Source organism: Lampris incognitus, chromosome 7 (genome assembly GCF_029633865.1).
Source record: "Lampris incognitus isolate fLamInc1 chromosome 7, fLamInc1.hap2, whole genome shotgun sequence".
In the NCBI taxonomy this organism is placed as follows: Eukaryota; Metazoa; Chordata; class Actinopteri; order Lampriformes; family Lampridae; genus Lampris; species Lampris incognitus.
The window spans coordinates 888,245-910,985 of NC_079217.1; the positions used below are offsets into that span (position 1 = coordinate 888,245).

The 22,741-nt window shown below is 48.5% G+C and overlaps 1 protein-coding gene across 1 annotated transcript; it reads left to right on the plus strand.

The window, feature by feature from the left end:
* The first annotated feature begins 9,747 nt into the window (after positions 1–9,747).
* On the plus strand, positions 9,748–21,203 carry si:dkey-243k1.3 (endonuclease domain-containing 1 protein-like). Its single transcript, XM_056284064.1, has 6 exons — positions 9,748–9,773; positions 9,989–10,098; positions 10,984–11,084; positions 14,635–14,749; positions 14,958–15,114; positions 20,586–21,203. Exons 2-6 carry the CDS (start codon positions 10,021–10,023, stop codon positions 20,975–20,977), a joined length of 843 nt encoding a protein of 280 aa, XP_056140039.1. The 5' UTR covers positions 9,748–9,773; positions 9,989–10,020; the 3' UTR covers positions 20,978–21,203.
* The last annotated feature ends 1,538 nt before the right edge of the window (positions 21,204–22,741 follow it).

Sequence of the window (22,741 nt, forward strand, 5' to 3'; positions counted from 1 at the left end):
CGGGTCTAGATAGATCGATGCCATCGGCTATCCACTAGTTTACCTTAGATACACATGACCCGCGCTCAGGAACATGTTACATCACTTTGAATATACTTGGCTGCACTGAGCAACTCGTGTGTGTGTCATTCTTTATAAGACAGCCTACTGAAACAGTACTTGTCCAGTTCACTGATATCCCTGATGATGGGTGTCCAAAGGAGTTGAATCAAGTGCAACTGGACTTGGTATATATCCGTGAAGACGTGTCGCCTCTCATCCAAGAGGCTTCCTCAGTTCTGCCTTTCTGACTAGACCAAGTTAGTCTGACTGGCTGCTGATGAGACTCAGACCAAGCTAGTCTGACTGGCTGCTGATGAGACTCAGACCAAGCTAGTCTGACTGGCTGCTGATGAGACTCAGACCAAGCTAGTCTGACTGGCTGCTGATGAGACTCAGACCAAGTTAGTCTGACTGGCTGCTGATGAGACTCAGACCAAGCTAGTCTGACTGGCTGCTGATGAGACTCAGACCAAGCTAGTCTGACTGGCTGCTGATGAGGCTCAGTATTTATCCTCTAGGAGTCGTTGTCAGAGCTGTTGATATGCGTGGCTCTTTGTGATGCGATGTTTACCAACGCCCGTCGCTAACAGATCCATAGATATGAGTGTGTAGTGGTTATGGGGCTACATGATTCCCCTTATGGAGCTGGTAGGAACGTTAGTTTACAGCTGCTGTTTCCTCGGTTCGGGTTTACAGTGACACACTTCCGCTGCGCGGGTTTTTTGGGTTGTTGTTGTAATGGTGGAAGGAATAAATGGTGCACGTTGTGTAGCCGAAAGAGAAAGTTGTCACGACTCCTGCTTGAGCTCCTCTACACTGGTGACCCCGACTGTAATGAATGAAAGGTCACGTGTTTAACTTGACCTACTCACGGGTGTACGTGCAGTGCGTGTGACGTATACAGGAAGTTGGAAGGGCATGTTTTACATTATGAAGGTTGTATGTCGGATGAACGCTAGTAAAAGCTACACAGTTAAGAACCTACGAAGTCGGCTCGTTCTTGAATTATTCTTATGTCAGTAAGACAAGGCGTCTACGGACATTACATGGTGTCAGAATAGTCTGTGTATCGGAACACGAGCGGTCATGCCGAAGTTTAATCCGCCGAGTGAATTCCAGTTTGACTGCCCCGTTGAAGGGCCGCAGTGGAAACAACGGTTTTCGCGCTTCAGGCTCGCGACAAAGCTGGATAAAGACGACGGGGAGATTCAAGTGAGTTCGCTGATTTATGCAATGGGCAGCGAGGCTGAAAAGATATTCAGCTCGTTTGACTTCGCGGCGGAGGGTGATAAAGTGGACTATGATATCGTACTGAAAAAGTTCGATGACTACTTTATTCCCCGCCGTAACATCATACAGGAGAGGGCGTGCTTCTATCAACGTAGCCAGCAGCCAGGAGAGACAGCGGAGATGTACATCCGGACATTGTATGAGCTGTCTGAACACTGTGAGTTTGGGGACAAGAGGGATGAACATATCAGAGATCGTCTGGTAGTGGGCATAAAAGATAAGGTGCTCTCCCGTCAGTTCCAGCTCACAGCGGACCTTACTCTGGTGAAAGTCATTGAACAAGTGCGCCAGGCGGAGGCAATAACAAAGCAGCTCAGCCTCCAAGCTAACCAACCAGAGGCCCAGCTGGCTAACGTCAATGTTGTCCGACGGCGGGACGGACGCCAAAACAAAAAGGGCGGACAGCGTCATGGTGGCAGCAGACCTGCAACCAACAAAGTAGATGAATGCGGGAGGTGCGGCAAGACGCAGCACACCGATGAGCGGAAGTGTCCTGCAACGAACAGTAAGTGCAACAAGTGTCATAAAAAGGGACATTGGGAGCGTGTATGTCACTCTAAAGCGGTGAGAGAAGTCACTGAAGAGGTTAAACAGCTGTACTTTCTGGGAGAAGTTGGCAAAGAGAGCAGTCAGGAAGATTGGACTGTTAGTTTAACAATAAGTGATGTACCAATAACCTTTAAAATTGACACGGGGGCTGACGCTACTGTTATCAACCAAGGGACATTTAAAAAGCTGAAGCCAAACATAAAACTGGGACCTCCTGACACATGCTTCATAAGCCCAGGTGGAAACATCAGCTGCATAGGACAGTTTCAAGCCACAACCAACTACAAGGAGAAACAATACTCCTTTCCAGTGTATGTGATCAAGGGGAGAGGCAGCTGTCTGCTGAGTCGTCCAGAGGCAGTGGAGATGGGTCTAGTGAAGCGGATGGATGAGGTCAGTGGAGTTTTCGGTTCAAGTGGACTGCTGAAAACAGACCCAGTGAAAATAGCTCTGGTGGAGGGTGCCCAGCCATACGCGGTGCATACAGCCAGACGGATACCGCTGCCACTTGTACCACTGGTTAAGAAAGAACTGCAGCGCATGGAAAATGAGGGCATTATTGAAAAAGTGACTCAGCCCACAGAATGGTGCGCCGCTATGGTGCCGGTGCTGAAACCGAACAAGAAAGAGGTTCGCTGCTGCGCTGACCTCAGGAGGCTGAATCGAGCGGTGAAACGTGAGAAATACGTGCTGCCCACTATGGAGGAAATAATGCCAAGGCTCGCAGGGTCAAAGTTCTTCACAACGTTGGATGCAGCAAGTGGGTTTTACCAGATCCCCTTGCATGAAGACAGCAGGGGGCTCACCACTTTCATCACCCCATTTGGGAGGTATGCTTTCTGCCGCCTTCCATTTGGTATAACGAGTGCTCCAGAGATTTTCCAGAGAAAGATGGCGGAAACTCTGACCGGGCTAGAGGGCACAGAGGTGTACATGGATGACATCCTTATACATGGAGAGACTGAGGAAATCCATGACCGGCGCCTAGCAGAGGCGCTGGGGGTCATTGAAACAGCAGGTCTCAAACTGAACCAAGCGAAATGCAAGTTCAAACAGAAACAAGTCCGCTTCCTTGGTCATATCATCAACGAGGCAGGCATCAGACCTGACCCGGACAAAGTGGCCGGAATAGAGAACTTTCCTCAGCCCCAGAACGTGACGGAACTCAAGAGGTTCCCCGGGATGGTGAACTATTTGGCAAAATACGTCCCAGAGCTGTCCACTGTAGGTCAGCCGCTTTATGGACTGCTTAAAGCAACGACAGAGTGGCTGTGGGGACCTGCACAGAACACAGCATTCCAAGACCTTAAAGCAGCACTCACCACCGCCCCGGTACTCACCTTTTATGACGTCACTAAGGCTACGGTGGTGTCAGCAGATGCCAGCAGCTACGGGCTGGGAGGCGTTCTGCTCCAGCAGCACGGGGAACACTGGAAGCCCGTGGCCTACTGCTCCCGACGGCTGAGTGACGCAGAGACAAGGTACGCACAGATCGAGAGAGTGCTTAGCCAGCGTCTGGGCATGTGAAAGGTTCGAGAAGTACTTGTTTGGGCTTGACAATTTCAGACTTGTCACCGATCATAAACCACTAGTGCCTCTCATGAACAGCAAAGACTTGGATAATGTGCCCATTAGGTGCCAGAGACTGTTAATGAGGCTGATGCGTTTCAATGCAGTGGCTGAATACGCACCAGGCAAAACTTTAGCTGTGGCTGATGCGCTCTCCAGAGGCCCAGAGCAGCGCTACGGAGATGGTGCTTCTCATGATGATGTTGCGGCACACATTGATGCCATCGTGTGCCAGGTGCCTGCCACACCTCAAAGGATGCAGGAGATAAAACAGAGCACGGATGGGGATCTGCAGCTCCAGACAGTGTTGGGCTTCATCAGACACGGCTGGCCTGAGTATGTCGATAAAGTGCCGGAGACAGTCAGAGACTTTTATCAGGTGAGAGGGGAGTTATCTGAGGTAGATGGTTTAGTCATCAGAGGCAGTCGTATCGTCATTCCCACAGAGATGAGGGAGGTGATCTTAGAGAGAATACATGACGGGCACCAGGGGATAGTTAAGTGCAGAGAGAGAGCTAGCCAGTCAGTGTGGTGGCCCAAAATGACAGAGCACATTACAACAAAGATACAGCAATGTCAATTCTGCAGAGAACACAAGAACACACAGAGAAAAGAGCCTTTAATGTCAAGTGAGCTCCCATCCAGACCATGGCAGAAAGTTGGCATAGACCTGTGTGAGTACAAAAAGCAAAACTACTTGATAGTGTCTGACTATTATTCCAGGTTTTTGGAGATCCTAAATCTACCAACAACTACTAGCAGTCAGGTTGTAGCTAGGCTGAAGGCTACATTTGCACGTTTTGGTATCCCTGAAATTGTAGTTAGCGATAATGGGCCACAGCTAGTTTCAGAAGAGATGAGGAGGTTCAGTGAGGATTATGATGTCATCCATGTGACTTCAAGCCCACACTACCCCCAGAGTAATGGACAGGCAGAGAGGGCTGTTCAGATAGCCAAAAGCATATTAAGACAGGAAGACCCTCTCCTCGCCCTGTTGACATACAGAGCTACACCCTCTTCTTCCACTGGAGCCAGTCCAGCGGAATTGCTCATGGGTAGGAGAATCAGAACCACCTTACCCACATTGCAGCATAACCTGAAACCGGCCTGGCCTAAAGAGGAACTGATCAAACCCGCTGACGCCGCAGCCAAATCGAGGCAGGCTTTCTACTACAACCGCAGGAACGGCGTGCGGACACTGCGCCCACTGAACTCGGGTGACGCAGTACTCACCAAACTTGATGGACAGAAAACATGGACAATGCCAGCAGTTGTTCACAGTCAGAGCTCCACTCCCAGATCCTACATAGTGGAGACAGCTCAAGGTGAACATTACAGAAGGAACAGGCGCCACCTGTTGGCCACACCTAAAACACTCACCTTTGTCAGCAGGGATCCTGACCATGTCACTCCAGGGGAGAGTGGAAACACGGATGAGTCCCGAGCAGCAGAAATGCCAACTTCCACACCATATGTTACTCGCTCTGGCAGGGTGAGCAAGCCTGCAATCCGGCTGGATTTGTGAGGCGTATGGACTTGTGTACTGTGGGGGATTTTTTATTTTTTTTTTGTGAAAAGGGGGGTGATATACAGGTTAGAAAATCATCTTAGAGGAGGAGATGTAATGAATGAAAGGTCACGTGTTTAACTTGACCTACTCACGGGTGTACGTGCAGTGCGTGTGACGTATACAGGAAGTTGGAAGGGCATGTTATGAAGGTTGTATGTCGGATGAACGCTAGTAAAAGCTACACAGTTAAGAACCTACGAAGTCGGCTCGTTCTTGAATTATTCTTATGTCAGTAAGACAAGGCGTCTACGGACATTACACCGACGTCTGTCTCTTGGTAGTTATCAGAGACAATCTTTCAAACGAACATGGTTGACGAAATCACCGCGGTTTCTCTCAAATGGCAGGGTTCTGGGAGTCATCGGCAACGACATGGTTCGCCCAGGCGGAGGCGCAGTTTGCTATCCGCAACATAACGGATGATGCTACTAAATACTACTACGTGGTATCGGCGCTCGGGTGTTGGACTGCAACTAGAGTGGTGAGTCTCCTTACAAATCCTCCGGCGGCAGACAAATACAAGGGGCTCAAAGACCACCTCTTGAAGAGTTTTGAACTGTCCGACGTCGAGAGGGCCCACCGCCTCTTTTCTCTGCAAGGCTTGGGTGACAGCAAGCCATCCGAGCTCATGGACACAATGCTGAATCTGCTGGGACCGGAGCACACACCGGATTTCCTCTTTGTCCAACTGTTTCTGCGACAGCTGCCTGCTCAGGTGCGGACCGCTTTGGCTAACACCAGCAAGGTGGCTGAAGAAGCTGACAAGTTCTTCCTGGCCAGCCAACAGCAGCACTGCGCGTCCGCGCTCACCCCTGCCCACCCCCACACACCACCACCTGGTGACTCCATGGTGGTCGCCGCGGCAACCCCCGGTCGGCGACAGGAGCCCGGCCTGTGCTTTTACCATGCAAAGTTCGGGGCCAAGGCGAAAAAGTGCACCTCCCCGTGCAATCTCAGCTCGTCGGGAAACGCCAAGGCCGGCGCTCACTAGTGGCCATGGGCGTCGGCGTGGAGGACAACAGGCTACTTTTCCTGCGAGACTCCATCTCGGGGCGGCGTTTCCTATGCGACACTGGGGCGCAGAGGAGTGTCGTACCTGCATGGAGGGTGGACGCCCTGTCTGTCGGGCGCCCACGGCCCTCCCATGGAAGCTGCTAACGGCAGCTCTATCCGTACGTACGGCACGAGGCACATTGACATGTGTTTTAACGGACAGCGGTTCAGCTGGGATTTTGTCACTGCCGACGTGGCATTTCCCCTCCTCGGTGCAGATTTTCTTTGTGCTCACGGGCCGCTGGTGGACGTCAGGAATCGACGCCTGATTGACGCCGTCACCTTCGCTACACACGCGTGTACACTCAGCAATACAGGCTCCGTCAGGCTGTCCAGCATGCTCTCCAACGAGGACGTGTTTCTCCATCTTCTCTCCGAGTTCCCTGACCTCACTCAGCCCACATTCTCGTCATCTACGACCAAACATGGGGTTGAGCACCACATCGTCACCACCGGCCCGCCGGTGCACGCCCGAGCTCGGCTCCTCGACCCGACCAAGCTCTCTGTCGCCAAGGCGGAGTCTGAGAACATGGAGCGCCTCGGCATCATCCGCCGCTCCAGCAGCCCGTGGGCTTCACCCCTCCACATAGCGCCTAAGCCTGGCGGGGGGTGGCGTCCATGTGGCGGTCCCTCACATCCAAGATTTCTCCGCCCACCTGGCTGGGAAAGTGATCTTTTCCAAGGTGGACCTCGTCCGTGGATACCACCAGGTGCCCGTCCATCCCGCTGATGTCCCCAAAACGGCTGTGACAACTCCGTTCGGACTGTTCGAGTTCCTGCGCATGCCGTTTGGGCTCAAGAACGCCGCGCAGTCCTTCCAACGCCTCATGGACTCAGTGTTGCGGGACCTGCCTTTCCTCTTTGTGTACCTGGATGACATCCTGGTCGCTAGCGCCTCCGTGTCCGAGCACTTGTCCCACCTCAGAGCCCCGTTCGAGAGGCTCAGCCTGCACGGGTTGATAGTTAACCCGGCCAAATGCCAGTTTGGTCTGAGCACCATCGACTTCCTGGGCCACCGGGTCACCAAGGACGGGGCGGCCCCCCTTCCATCCAAGTCCAGCTGCACTTGATTCAGTTCCTTTGGATAACCATGTCCTGGATTTATGAGAACATTCACAGACTGATGATGTGTACTTTTGCTGCCCCTGGTGTTGATCTGTTTAGCTTGATGAAAATTTTGCAGTTTGAAGTCCAAGTTGCTTGAATCCTGTCCTGCTTTTTCAGTATGCGGGCTTTTCTGTTAATGTCTGCCTTCTTCTTGGTTAAGTGGTCGTTGATGTAGACGTCGCTTCCCTGAAGCTTGCTTCCTTGTTTAAGGAGCGCTTGCTTTTTCTTTCTGTTTGTGAACGGGAGGATTATTGCTGGTGTTGCGTTCTTATTTCTGCTGGGCAGGGTATGACAAGCCTCTACATCTTTGCTGTCAATCACCGGTGGTGGTGTCGGCAGCAGCTGCCACAACCCCTGCGTAGGACTGGTTTTCAGACCGCTGATGATCAGGTCATTTACCCTGGAGTACTGCTCCAAGTCGTCCACTCGTTTTTCCAGGAACGTCATCTTTTTGTCCTTTTCCATGTTCTGTTTTTTCAGTGCTTGAACTTCTGATACTAGATCCACGATCCTCTTTTGCTCTACTGTTGATGTCTCTGCCGAAAGAAAGTCGAGAGACTTCCTAATCTCCTCGACCTCCTCAGGGAGCGCTGCGTTTTTCTTAGGGGGCATTTGACTTTGACTTGGTCTGGTCAGTTTGTAAAGAAGAGGTTTTGTGATGCTGCATGCTAGTGCTGTCCATGGTGGCGTTGTAGGCCAGAAGTGCAGGCCATGCCATGGGGCTTTCATTGTTTCCCCAGTATGGAGAGACACAAAGGTTATTTGACATCCGATGGATTTGATTTTGGTGGCTCTTGGGGCACTGAGTTACTGGTGGTGGTGGTGGTGTGTGTGTGTGTGTGTGTGTGTGTGTGTGTGTGTGTGTGTGTGTGTGTGTGTGTGTGTGTGTGTGTGTGTGTGTGTGTCAGAGCTGTTCAGATATTAAAAAATACCCCCAAAATTTGGCTGATTACAATAACATTGCGTCGTTGAAGGCCCACTGCCACACCCCATGGTTCGTTACTGGTTCACAATGACCCCCTGGATGGAGACAGGGGTCACCTCAGATCAACAACCAGCTCCTTTGTCTTAGTCACGTTGAGCTGCAGATGGTTCCGCTCACACCATCTGACAAAGTTTCCCACCAAGTGGTTTGGTGGACAAAGTTTTGTATTTGTACACATAGTAGGTCAAAGGCCTGCTTGCATAAGGTTATCCTAGGCTAAGAATAAAAAGGTCCCTTTTTAGTAGTCTGACCACCGCCCCTTGCTCTCACTGTGTGACTGTAAAGGCCTCTGAAACTGCAGCTGGGATTTTGGGCTGCACAAATAAACTAGATGTAACTTGACCGATGGCAATAACCCTATTTGTCACCCCCAACCAGATGCTGAACCCCCTCTGATCCTTCAGCAGTCACATTACATTATTGTTATCAATAAATATTATTCAGTAGAATTGATTTGCGCCTCTATTAGCTTAATTTGTGCTGCAGAAAATGGACTAGCATTAGCCGACGCCACACAGGCGATAAAACAGACACCGTACACACGCTGGTCATGAGACGCTGCTGTCAGTTTGGTACATGAAGAACTAGAATTCACATGAGAGTCGATAACTCAAAATAGGTTTGGAATTTTCACCTGGATAATGTAGACGAGCACCAAGCACTACCAGATGTTATGGTTTGATACAGTGTAAGGCTTAAATTACATGGGTTCCTTGAAAATATTACAGTTTCTCTTTGAATAATTGGGGGATTGCTCTACTGGTTCTTTGGGCAACCGGTGTTTTAAACAGTTTAGTATTTTAACTATTAAATTGCACTGCTCTTGTTTCACTGTAGATGGTCTAACAGGAAATCTTCAGCTAACTGGATAATAAAGCTACTCCCACGTCTATCAGGCTTATTACTTTTCAGTAACCAGTGCAGGACTGGTGTACTGGCGTGGCGTGAGGCGTTGAGAGGGCTGGGATGGATGGATGGACTTGGCAGGTGGGAGGGAAAAAACAGGCGGGGTCTTGTGCTGTGGCCATGGGAAAAGCCAGCGTAGCAGCAGATGTCTTGTTGTTTAACAAAGAGCTGGCTGAGGGAGAATATGAGTCTTGAATTCTGTTAGAGTTATTACCATCGGTAGAATGCTGTTCAATGGAATCACATCTCATGGAGTCATAGTAGAACAGGTTCAAAGTTGTTTTTTTTTCTCCTTCACAAACCTCCTATATGTCTCCTATAAGGTTTATGTATCATCGGCCTCTTACAAATTCAACAAGGACCCGTTGCTCCCATTTCTCCTTATTTTAGCACTAATTACAGACATTTTACCACATTTTAACTAAAATGTTATACATAGAAAACACGAGGAAATGTGAACACACACACACACTCACACACACACACACACCTAAGCTTTGACGGGAACTGGACCTCCCCTTGCCCATTTTGTCCAATCAGGTGGCCTAAACCTGGTTCTCCCTCACACAAAAGTCACGTGTCAACCCCCACACAGATGATAGGAGGGGAAATGAAAAAGAAAAAAAAGAGGGTGAAAGGAGTGGGTATAAATCCAGGGTCTGTTCTGGGCATGCTTCTGACACAGGACAGGTTTGATGCCAGGTGAGGAAGGACACACACTAAATACGCACATGCACACATGCAGCTTTTCACCAGTGCTATTCTTAACTACTGTGAGACATGAAGATGTATGCATTGTGTGAATTTACTCTTGTGTCCATCCAACACAATATTTTTGCAATAAGTTTAATCTACTGCAGGTGAAAGAGAAAAACGGGAAAGTGATCATCTACTTCTATTCTATTCTGTCAACAAAGGGTAATCCTAGCTAGCCAAGTCTGCTATCAACATGCTGACTTCAGCCACTCTGTGTGCTCTCTTCCCTCTGCTCTCTCTGGCCCATGCAGACGTTGTGGCCCGCTTTGAGGTTAGTGCCTCTATTGTTAAAATGTTTGTGTAGCGCAGACACTGAAGAAATTTTTTTAAAAAACGGTTGAGAGCCAGGTTCTTATAAGGCCTGGTTATTAATATTTTCACACAGCAAGGTCCTGGGTTTGAACCCCGGGGTTGTCCAACCTTGGGGGTCACCCCCTGTGTTGCATTTGCATGTTCTCACCGTGTCTGCGGTGGGTTTTCTCCAGGTGCTCCAGTTTCCCCCATCAACAAAAGAAACATGCATGTTAGGGTTAATACTCCTATCTGTGCCCCTGACCAAGGCAATGGGAAAAGAAGTGGAGTTGGTCCCTGGGTGCAGCATGAAGGTGGGAGCCCACTGCTCCTAGCTACACAGGTCACAGCTAGGATGGATTAATTTGCAGTAACTGAATTTCCCCAAAGGGATTAATAAAGGGGGTGGCACGGTGGCACAGTTGTTAGTTAGCGCGGTCGCCTCACAGCAAGAAGGTTCTGGGTTCGAGCCCCAGGGTAGTCCAACCTTGACTGGTCATCCCAGGTCGTCCTCTGTGTGGAGTTTGCATGTTCTCCCCGTGTCTGCATGGGTTTCCTCCAGGTGCTCTGGTTTCCTCCCACAGTCCAAAGAATTGTAGGTCTGGTGAATCGGCCGTACTAAATTGCCCATAGGTATGAATTTGTGTATGTGTGTGTGTGTGTGTGTGTGTGTGTGGACCCTGTGTGATAGCCTGGTGGCCTGTCCAAGGTATCCCCCTACCTGCCGCCCAGTGACTGCTGGGATAGGCTCCAGCATTCCCATGACCCTGAAAGCAGGGTAAGCGGTTTGGATAATGGATGGATGGATGGATTAATATAGGAAAATTAATTAATATGTAGCCCCTGTTTCCTTCTGTTGGTTCAGGATGTGCCAGAGTGCATGCGGTACTTCTACCAGGGCAAGGTTCCAGAGTGGGGGGCGGCAACACCTGGTGTAGTCCGTCTCTGCCAGCGTTTTGTCAACAGGTTAGACTAAATTCATTGTCTTCTCAGAACTGTTTTCACTTATACCCCTTTTCCACCAAGGCAATTTGAGGGCTGGTTCGGAGCCAGTACCTAATCTTGAACCAGTTCTTCACGTTTTGACAGCTGAAGAACTGGCTCTCGGCCAGAAAACCTGGTTCCAGAGCGGCCCCAACCCTTTGCTGGGCTACAAGAAAGAACCGCTTATGTGAGGGGCTTGGAGCAGGTTTATCGTGACCAACAATCCCAACAGAGGATGCATTACTCGGCAGCAGCAATCAGTTCTGCTGAATAATGCATGCCATGCACCCCTTACCACTCAGTAATAAAACTTCAAATCAATGTTTGATAGGAATCAAATGGTTTTTATCAGCACATACTTTAATTGATCAACTTTGACAGAGTAAATTTGACACCCCACATTAATTTTTCCACATTTAAAAACCTCACATCAACAAACAATAGCAAAAAGTTTTCCTTAAGAACTATTGAGAAATTAATCAAGGAAACCTTGTAAATTTCAGACCAATCACCCCACAGGAGAACAAGGCAGATAATTACAGGTCCCATTGATATTATAATTAAATTCAGTTCAATTCAATTCAATGTATTGTCATTAAAAACATTGTGCAGGCACATGTTAAAAATGAAATAAGGGCTGTGGCTTCACCAAACAGTGCAAGACAGACATAGACAAACACAGTAAACACAGTATAGATATTTTATTCGGCAGTCCATCAAAACGATGATGACTGTGATGCAGTTTAAGCTCGGCAAGCATGCCTGTGGGCGATTAGGCCCGCATTAGAGCGACAATATCATCCACATTTGTCACAGACGAATGTTGTTTGAGTTTGTCTGTTAGGTCTTGCATGGTGGGCCTTATCATAGGCTTCTTGTCTCTTGTTCAACAGCTGTTCTCGGTTGCCTTACTGTGGAGCGTCATCTCTGTCTGTCCATGGCCACTGTCTCCTAGCTAATGTCATCTATGCCACAGATCTTCATGTGGTGCTTGAGCACATCTTTGAAGCATAGCTTCTGGCCTCCCTGCTTCCTTTTTCTCTGGCACAGCTGCCTGTAGAAAACCTCTTTTGGTAGGCGGTTGTCTGGTATTCTTCTCACGTGGCTGGCCCATCTGACCTGGGAGGCTGTTATTAGGGCTTCAACACCAACAGTACCAGCACATCTCAATACTTCCAGGTCAAGCACCTTGTCTTCCCATCTGATTTGCAGCAGCTTTCGCAGATGACGAAGCTGTATTATGCTCGTGAGCTTCTTGATGTGCTTGCGAAGCAGGGTCATGCATTCAGTGGAGCATAGTAGAGACGGGAGAACAGCTGTGTTGTAGACCTTGATCTTTGTTGTCAGCCTGATAACATGGTGGGACCAAAGTCGTTTGTGGAGGGCACCAAAGGCTTTTGTGGCCGCTTGGATTCTTCTGTCCACTTCCAAGTCAGGGGAGTTTGTATCTGTCACAGCACTGCCCAGATAGATAAAGCACTCAGTGGTCTTCAGAGCTGCTCCATTAACCAAAATACAGGGCTGATCTTCTTCGGGGCTTTTCTGAGGGGGAGGCTGGTACAGAAGTTCTGTTTTGGAGACGTTGCTCTCCAGTCCAAAGAGGGTAGCCACTGAAGAGAAGCGGTCTACTATTTCTTGCATTTCTCCAGGATCTTTGGCAACCAGAGCTGAGTCATGTGCATAGAGAAGCTCTCGAACACATAGTTCTCTTGTTTTGGTAGACGCCTTGAGTCTCGCAAGATTGTAGAGGTTTCCATCTGTTTGGGTCCTGATGTACAAGCCACCTCTCAAGTTGGCTGACATTGTTTCTAGGACTGCAGCGAGATACTATAACGTGAATAGGGTTGGTGCAAGCACACATTCCTGCTTCACTCCATGCTTGATGTTGAAAGCATCGCTGATGTCTCCTCCAATTGATACTTTCCCTGTCATATCATAGTGGAAAAGTCTGATGATGCTGATCAGTTTCTGGGGGCAGCCATAAGTCTCTAGCACTTTCCACAATGTCTCTCTATCAACAGTGTCAAACGCTTTTGAAAAGTCCACAAAAACAATGTAAAGTGGCTGGTGCTGTTCGGTCTCAGGGTGAAGGTCATGTCGGTGGTGGATCTACCAGATCTGAAAGCACACTGGCTTTCAGGCAACACTTCTTCTGAAAGGCTCTTTATCCGGTTCAGTATGACTTTAGCCAGGACCTTTCCAGCAATCAACAGAAGTGAGATCCCACGGTGGTTTCCACAATAGCTTTCTTTCACCCTTCTTCTTGTAGATGGTCACAATAAAAGCATCTTTGAAGTCTTGAGGAAGGCATAGGTTCTGCCAGCAGGCATTATAGAGCTTTAGTAGCTCCGACTTAAGTATTGAGCCGCCATGCTTCAGGATGTCTGATGGGATGCCATCTTGTCCTGGTGCCTTCCCACTTCTGGTGTCTTTAAGTGCTTTCTCTACTTCAGCCATTGTGATTGGCTCATAGAGGTCTTCTCTTATTGGCCTTCTTGTAAACCGCTGACATGCATTTGGATCTGCTGGTCCTTCTTGATTCAAGAGGGTGCAGAAGTCCTCTTTCCATCTTTCTGTGAGCTCTTTCAGGTCAGTACACAGCTTACTTCCATCTGCCATTTTTACTGGTGCTATTGTATTGCTTCTTGGGCTGTAGATGGCTCTCAGTGCAGAGAAGAGTCCATACATATCATTTCGATCTGCTAAGGTCTGCAGCTCTTCTGCTTTCTTGCTCCTCCAGTTGTCCTTCATCACCCTAATCTCCTTCTGAACTTTGGCTTTAATTGCCTTGAAGGCCGATTGACTCCTTTCCAAGTTTTCTTTCAGGTAGGCATTGTGAAGCATTTGCTTTTCCTGTGGCAGTTCTTAGATTGCTTCATCTTGATCCTGGAACCAGTCAGGCAATTTTCTTTTTGGATGACCAAGCACCTCTTTTGCTGAATTATTGGTGGTCTCTTTCATTTGTGTCCAGCATTCTTTAACATTACTTGCACCTGTTGCAACCCTATCTTCATCTTGAAGAGACTGGTCCCTGGTTCAAGTTGAACCAACTGCGAACCGGCACTAGCTCCAGCCCACATCTAAAACTAGGTTTCCGTTGGTGGAAAGGGGGCATTAGATGGAAATGAAAGATGGATGCACAGACATGATGATATAAACAGAATGGGTAAGGGTGAGAGACAGAAAGATGGTGATATGAGTACAAAATCAGTTTGTAAGGATTATGGGAATGACATGATATCCCAATATGATATAATGTTATGATAATGTAATACATGATGATATAATATAATATAATATTGGGAGTGCCGCTTGCTTCTGATCCTTTAATGATTGACTATAATGATTTGCTTTGCAGGGATTGTCACTGGATTTCCACAGGTCATCCTGCTGAGAAAACTACATCTATCTGTTCTATTCATTTTAATCTTTTCTTAAATACTGATATGAGGTCCAAATGATTATCTAGCTTATCTGGCATGCTGTGAAGAAAGCTTCTGAATCATTACACTTTGTCAATCTGCACCACCAGGTATCACTTTGCTACGCTGTATGACACCAACCAACGCATCGCTGTATACTCTGCCTACCGTTTCCAGCCCAGCAATGGTGGTGGCAGGGAGAAACAGTGGTTTGTGGAACCTCAGGTTGGTGCTCCATGGGTCTGTGTCTGAGTGTGTACAGTGTCTCCATGTGAGGTCAAACACTGAAATGTGAATGCAAAGATATCATGTTGCACCTGTTACTGTCAATATCTGGACAGCACTTCTGCATATATACTTGGGTGCAACAACAGCCTCTGTATAAAATGTATATTAGTGAAATTTCAAAAGGTTGCTGGTGCTCATCCTGTAGTTGGTCAACTTGACCTGGCAAGCAGAGATGAAAGCTGCCTACTGGCTGAGCAAAGACCACCCCGGGGTCTACCTGGGGGAGAGACAGGCTCTCAATGAGGACTACACAAACTCTGGCTTTGACCGTGGTCACCTCAACCCCAATGGACACCATGCAGGTGAATAGATTGATAGTTATTACTCCCCCCCCACACACACACACAAACACACACAGGCATACAAACACTCCCCCTGAATGAATCCATGTCCTTTTCAACATTTTCTATTGCTGGTTTATGAAAGACAATTGCTAATTCACCAACATAGAAATAATAAATGCTTTTGCATTCCATCAATTTCATGATAACAGTCTGGTAAAATGTCCTATGAATCATTCAGTGTGCATAGTGTTTTACCTTTTAAACACTGCATCCAAATGTGAACAAATAAGTCATGTAACAGCAAGTTTGCAAAGGGAGCAAAGTTGATGTGGTAAACAAGGATAAGACCTTTACCTGCAGTTAAGACAAAATCAGTGGCTGAAAATTAGGTTCGATCATTTTTTTATTGTTTGGTGGTGAGAAAGATTCTGACATCATAGCAGTGTTTCATTTTGAACGGATCCCTGACATTTTGATTGTTCAGACCATTGAGTATCATTGAGAAAATGAAATCGAATTGAATTGAAATTGAATTGGTGGGCCTAAGGACCACGGCCCTGCCCAGAGCTGTGCCGGAAGAGGAAGCTCTGAGGGCGGTCTGACGGGACATGGAAGCGGGAAAGGCTAAGCTAACTGCTAGCCCATGCAGAACGGCAGTCCGAGTCATCCTGGCTGGCGTTCGCGCTCTTGGGCAGGGATTTTTCTTTTTTTTTCGCTTTCTTTTTTAAATATACAGGTATATCCATCCATCCATTATCTGAATCGCTTATCTTGCTGTCAAGGTTGTGGGGATGCTGGAGCCTAGCCTAGCAGTCATTGGGTTGCAGGCGGGGAGACACCTGGACAGGCCGCCAGGCCATTACACAGGGCCTATACGCACACACACAACATCATCATCGGCAGTCACTCGGGGTGGAGTATGACTGTCCTCCTTCTTGGTCCTTGTGGGTCGTCAGGTGGGCGAAGCGGCCGATCCTGGAGCCGCATATTTTGGTGCAGTGTGGGCAGGGGTGGGCAGTGGTAATTGTGGGATTGGTTTGGGCCTTTTTGGTGGAAACTCCCTCCTTTCTGAGTCTGCACTTGTCTTCTGCAGCACGGCAGAGATCATTATTATATACTGCAGCTCCTTCCTGGACAAGTTTCCTTCAGGTCGTCCTGTCGGTTGCTGTGTCCTCCCAGGTCTTAGGGTCTATGTGGCATTTTTTGATGTTCGTTTGGATGTTATCCTTATAACTTTTCTTTTGACCTCCCGGGGCACGTTGTCGTGTGAGAAGCTGGGAGTATAGGACTTGTTTTGGAAGGTGACAGTCAGGCATACGGATGACATGGCCAGTCCATCTGAGCTGGTGTTATGCGATGATGGCAGTGATAGCAGGACTGTTAGCCTCCTCCAGAACGCTGGTGTTGGTGCATCTATCTTCTCAGGTGATCTTGAGGATTTTTCAGTGGCATCTCTGATGATATGCCTCTAGTGCCTTCAGGTGCCTGCTGTATGTGGTCCAGGATTGTGATCCATACAGTAGGGTGGACAACACTACCGCTTTGTAGACCAGAATTTTCGTTCTGGCCTGGAGGTCGTGGTTTTCAATTCCCTTTTCCTCAGTCTTTAGAAAACCCCACTGGCACAGCTGAGGTGGTGGTGTATTTCCTCATCAATATTATCTTTGGAGGATAGGAGGCTTCCGAGGTATGTAAAGTGGTCCACATTTTCCAGTCTGGTTTTGTCAACATAGATAGTTGGGGGTGGAGCAGGGTTATTTGTGTTGGGTGGTGGCCGGCAGAGGATCTGGGTCTTTTTTACGTTAAGGGCCAGACCAAGCCGCTTGTATGCCTTGGCAAAAGCATCCAGAATGCACTGTAGGTCCTCTTCTGAATGGGCCACAAGGGCATTGTCATCGGCATACTGCAGCTCAATGATGGATATGGTGGTGGTTCTGCTTTTAGCCCTGAATCTGTTGATGTTCAGGAGTTGTCCGTCGGTTCTGTACATGATTCTGACTCCTTGTGGCAGGTGTTTACCCGTAAGATGGAGGATAGCAGAAATGAAAATGGAGAACGGGGTAGGAGCAATGACACAGCCCTGCTTGACTCCAGTGTGAACCCTGAAGGGTTCTTCCGTTTCACCTCCACTGCCACTGAGTGCTGTGGCTGACATATTGTCATGCAGTAGTCTCAGTATCCGGATGTATTTGTCCAGGCAGACAATTTTTACCAGAACCAGCCACAGAGCCTGACGGTTCACAGAGTCAAAGGCTTTGGTGAGGTCTATGAAGGCCATGTATAGTGGTTGATTTTGTTCCCGGCATTTTTCCTGTAGTTGGCGAGCAATGAAAATCATGTCCATGGTACTTCTATTTGGGCGAAATCCACTCTGAGACTCAGGGATAATGTTTTCTGACAGGGGGAGGAGTCTATTAGCCAAAACCCGGGCGAGAGTTTTCCCAGTGGTGGATAGGAGGGAAATGCCACGGTAATTTCTGCAGTCTGCCTTGTCTCCCTTCTTAAAGATGGAGACAATGAGGGCGTCCCTAAGTTGTGCAGGGATTTCCTCATTTTCCCATATTTTGAGGAGCAGGGTGTGGATGTGACTAAGGAGAACTGGCCCACCATCCTTCAGGATTTCAGCTGGGATGCAGTCAGGTCCAGTGGCCTTGTTGTTCTTCATCTTCCTTATGGTATCCTGCACCTCGTTCTGACTGGGTGGTGCTCCCATATTCTCATTGATGGGTTGTTGAGGGAGTTGGTCAAGGACCTCCATCTCAGTAGTTGTGTCCCTGTTCAGTAGCTCCTCATAATGCTCTTTCCATCTATTGGTCATTGACTTATTGTGTTTCAGCAGCATTAGCCCATCTTTGGAGCGAAGGGGGGCTAGGCAAATGTGGCTGGGGCCATATACCGCTCTTGTGGCATCGAAGAAACCTCTGGTATCCCCACAGTCAGCAAGCTGCTGGATCTCCACAGCCTTTCTTGTCCACCACTGGTTCTTCAGTTGCCTAACCCAAGATTGAACAGCTGCCTTTGCTATGGCATGGGTTACTCTTTTAGCCTTGCAGTTGATGTTATTTTGCCAGGCAATGAAGGTTTGCCGCTTGATGTCAATGATGTACCAGTCTTGATGTTTCTGGGTTTTGTAGCCAAGGGTGCTTTTGCAGGAGTTCATGGTGATAGACTTAAGCAGGTCCCAGTGTGTATCAATATCTTCTGGATATTGCTTGGGCAGAGCAGCGCTGAGAGTAGCCTGGAGCTGTTCTCGAAAGGTGGTGTCACCCAGCCGTTTGATGTTGAGCTTTGGCTGGCACTGTCTTTTTGCACCCTTCTTTTCCACGTGAGACTGGTGGACATGATGGAGCGGATGAGGCGGTGGTCTGTCCTGCAGTCATCCGCACTGGTCATAGCTCTGGTGTTGAGCACATCATGGCGGTCTTTGGCACGGACGACTATGTAATCGATGAGGTGCCAGAGCTTAGAGCGAGGATGCATCCAGGATGTTTTGAGTTTATTCTTTTGGCGGAAAAGTGTGTTGGTGATGACCAGGCTGTGTTCTGAGCACTCTGATAGCAGTAATATGCCGTTGGAGTTCGTGTTGCTAACTCCTTCCTTCCCTAGTGTGCCTCTCCATAGAGTGTGGTTTCATCCCACCCTGGCATTTAAATCTTCAAGCAGGATTAGCTTTTCCTCCTTGGGGACTTTGGTTAAGATGTTGTCCAGGTCAGCATAGAAGGCCTCCTTCACTTCATCCTGTGCATCAAGTGTTGGAGCGTAGGCACTAACAACCGTGGCCTTTTGGCCACCTGTGAGTGTCAGGCGTATGGCCATTAGGCGTTCATTAATGCCCACAGGGAGTTCAGAGAGGTGGTTGATGAGGCTGTTCTTAATAGCAAAGCCCACGCCGTGGATCCTTGGCTCATTCATCAGCAGGTTTTCCTTTCCAGAAGAAAGTGTATCCGCCTTTTTCCTCCTTCAGCTGCCCTTCATCAGCCAGTTAGGTTTTGGAGAGTGCTGCGATATCGATCTGGAATCTCCTTAGCTCCCTGGTGATGATGGCAGTTTGCCTTTCGGGTCAATCACTGTGTTTGTTGTCCATGAGGGTCTGCACGTTCCAAGTTCCAATGTAAGTTTGCTTCTGTTTACGTTTCCGACCGCTTAGTGGTGATCCCTCTGGGTGCGGTAGCCCAGACAGGAGTTTTTGTCGCAGGCTATGTTTAGGGCACCTTTTCCAGCCCCTTCCCCTACTGGAGTGAGCAGAGTGGATCCTAAATAGGGCTGCTCAGTCGTGGGTACAGCTGCCGAAAAGCTCTTTCTGCCTCAGCCCAAGAGCTTAACGACTGAATCAGACACCCAATGCCTGTGTGTGAGGTTGTGGCTAGGAGCTGCCAGACTTCATGGTCCTGCCCCTCTCACCACTTCCTGATCGCCACAGGACTTTGTCCGGGATGTTAAACGGTCTGATTCCCTTTCGGGAGGACGCCTGTGCATGGAATCTTTTAATGTGGGGAGGCTGGTGATCAGGCCGCCTCCACACAGTCCTTGGCATAGAAAGGCTGGGATCCAGTGCCATGGAGACCAAGACAACTGGGGGCCCTTCTTTGCTGCAGCCTTCTTTCGCCTTTGCGGCCGTTGTGGTGCTCCTTACAGCCACCATCTTCCGCCTGCTCCGCCGTTGAGGACTTAGTTGCTGTTAGCCCATAGCTGGGGCAGTGGTTGAGAGACGCCAGGGCGTGTCCACCCACCGGTGGGCCTGCGCACCTTCTCTCTGGGGCCCACTGCTGCTCCGAGATCCCCTACAGTTTAGCCTGGGACCGCAAAGTACCCAGTTACCGTGTGTGGCCATGAGGAGGCACTGCAGGAGTCTTGGCGACAGAGAGGCTATGTAACAGCAGGAGGAGACTTACGCACTCGGCTCCTCTTTTCACTCCTTACAAGAGGGCTAGCCGGCGGCAGTAGCTGAAAGCAGAAAGTAGCCAGCAGAAGCAGCATGCACTAACTACAAACACTACTACCCCAGTACTACTGCACTGACACACACACACACACACACACACACATTCACACCTAGGGACAATTCAGTACGGCCGAGTCACCTGACCTACATGTCTTTGGACTGTGGGAGGAAACCGGAGCACCCGGAGGAAACCCACGCAGACACGGGGAGAACATGCAAACTCCACACAGAGGACGACCCGGGACGACCCCCAAGGTTGGACTACCCCGGGGCTCGAACCCAGGACCTTCTTCCTGTGAGGCGACCGCGCTATATATGTTGGATATATGTGTTTTGTAGTTGTTTTTTTGTAGTTTGGATATGTTTTTTCTTTGTGTTGCACAGCTGTGGGCTGGGGAAACAATATTTCGTTTCATTTCATGTGCACAAGTGAATGAAATGAAATGACAAATAAATGTTCACGATTCCTGAAAGCCATCAACATTCTTCAGGATTGTAGCTATAAATTTGTGTGATTTCTAACTTATCCTTCCCCCATCTTTAATAGTCCCTAGCCGTAATGCAACCTTCACCCTGACCAACGTCGTTCCCCAGAACCACAAACTGAACCAGAACGCTTGGAGGATTTACGAGTCCCACCTTACCAACCTTTTCCAGGCCAGTTGCTCCCACAGCTATGTTCTGGTTGGCGCTGTCCCATCTGAAGATAACTGGATCGTCAAAAACAACGTGAAGCGGGTCAACATCCCTGACTATCTGTGGAATGCCTACTGCTGCGTGGACAACAACGGCAGGCCCGTTCAGAGCGGTGCTGCCACGGCCCGCAACACGGAGGTCAACTTGGTGGAGGAGCTTTCTCTAGATGGACTTGGGAAGTTTCTCCAGCAGTTCACCAACCAACCCATGGGCGAGCTGTTTCACAACAACTGCAAGGCATAAAAGAGCCGCACAAGGAAAGACAGGGGACATTATTCTAGGTTAGCCGCTAGAATAAGGAGACCTTGAAAATGGCTTGTCATACAGAATACAGTGTGGGAAAGTAGTTGGAAGTGTACTTTTAGCTTGATACTTTCGATGGAGTGTAGACTACCATCAAAAAGTGTGGAGATTGATGCCCCACCTATCACTGTACAACCACAAATAAATGAATAAAATGAAGTTGCAGTGGAAAAAAAGTGGCTCTGTCATGGCATCTTTTCCTAGCCAAACGGAAATCCATGGGAAACACCATGGCCAGTTTTTTTGGAAAAGAGACATTACATACACAATACTGAGTAGGAGTTCAAAACAAGCGACATTTTTACTTCTGGTGTACAAGAGAAGATTCGTTGAAGAGAAAACGCTGTAAATAAATGATTGTAGTTTCAAAATTACACCAAATGATAATTTAAGTGTTTTATATGTACTTAGTCACACAAACGTTTTCCATCACCTATGTTGTCCTGCTACTCCAGGCTTTGAACATGCAACCTTGTGGTTGTGTACCCTCTTCCCTTACCGTGTAGACCACCACTTCCACCTGTTGAGCTCCAACACCTCTTATGCTCATACACAGGCTGCAGGTATCCTGTCCAATACCTGCTGGGATGAGCATCAGTTACCAGCAACCCTGAACTGTATTAAGCGAGTATAGGAAATTATATTACTCACCCCTGAGTGAACTTATCTGATTTACAGTATTGTATAAGTACAACCCAGAGCATTATGGCCTCTGAAGACCAACCCAAACCCTCCACACCTGCATCTTCCCCTCGACAACGAATGGAGCTCACTTCAGTTCCTATGCATTACCAAGATCATCTGCCTTACAGCCGATCTGGATTTGGGCAACAACAGTGAAATAACTGGGTCACAACACTGTATAGATATGCTTTAATATGCTTTAAACAACATTTGAGCAGAACTAGATCAGATGACCTACATGTCTTTGGACTGTGGGTGGAAACTGAAGCCCCCGGAGAAAGCCCACACAGACACGGGGAGAACATCAAACTCCACACAGAGGACGACCCAGGATGACCCCCAAGGTTGAACTACCCTGGGGTTCGAACCCAGGGCCTTCTTGCTGTGAGGTGACTGCGCTATCCACTGCGCCACCGTAGGTCAGGTGAATCGGCCATACTAAATTGCCCCCTGGGGGGTGTGTGTGTGTGTGTGTGTGTGTGTGTGTGTGTGTGTGTGTGTGTGTGTGTGTGTGTGTGTGTGTGTGTGTGTGTGTGTGTGTGTGTGTGTGTGTGTGATGCCTGGCGGCCTGTCCAGGTTATCTTCCCACCTGCCGCCCAATGACTGCTGGGATAGGCTCCAGCGACCCTGAGAGCAGGATAAGTGGTTCGGATAATGGATGGATCAGAATGTACTAGATTCAGTAGATATTTTTATTCTTGCAAGATTGGATCAACTGCACTTATGTGGTAGATCGTTTATATTTATTGATTTGAGTCAGCCTAGTTTTCAAAGTATCTCAAATCATGTAACAGTGCCTGTGAATGTTCTCATTCATCCAGGTCATGATCATATATCCAGTTTCACGGATATATACCAAGTCCAGTTGCACTTGATTCAACTCCTTTGGACATGTAACAGTGTGCTTGAGTAAGCTGAGTGAAGGTGTTTAAAACATTGAGTCATTATGCAGATAGCATCGTTTCTAGATCTATGTGCACCCTCAGTATGGCAGACCTGCAGGTCTTTGCTATGGTTTCA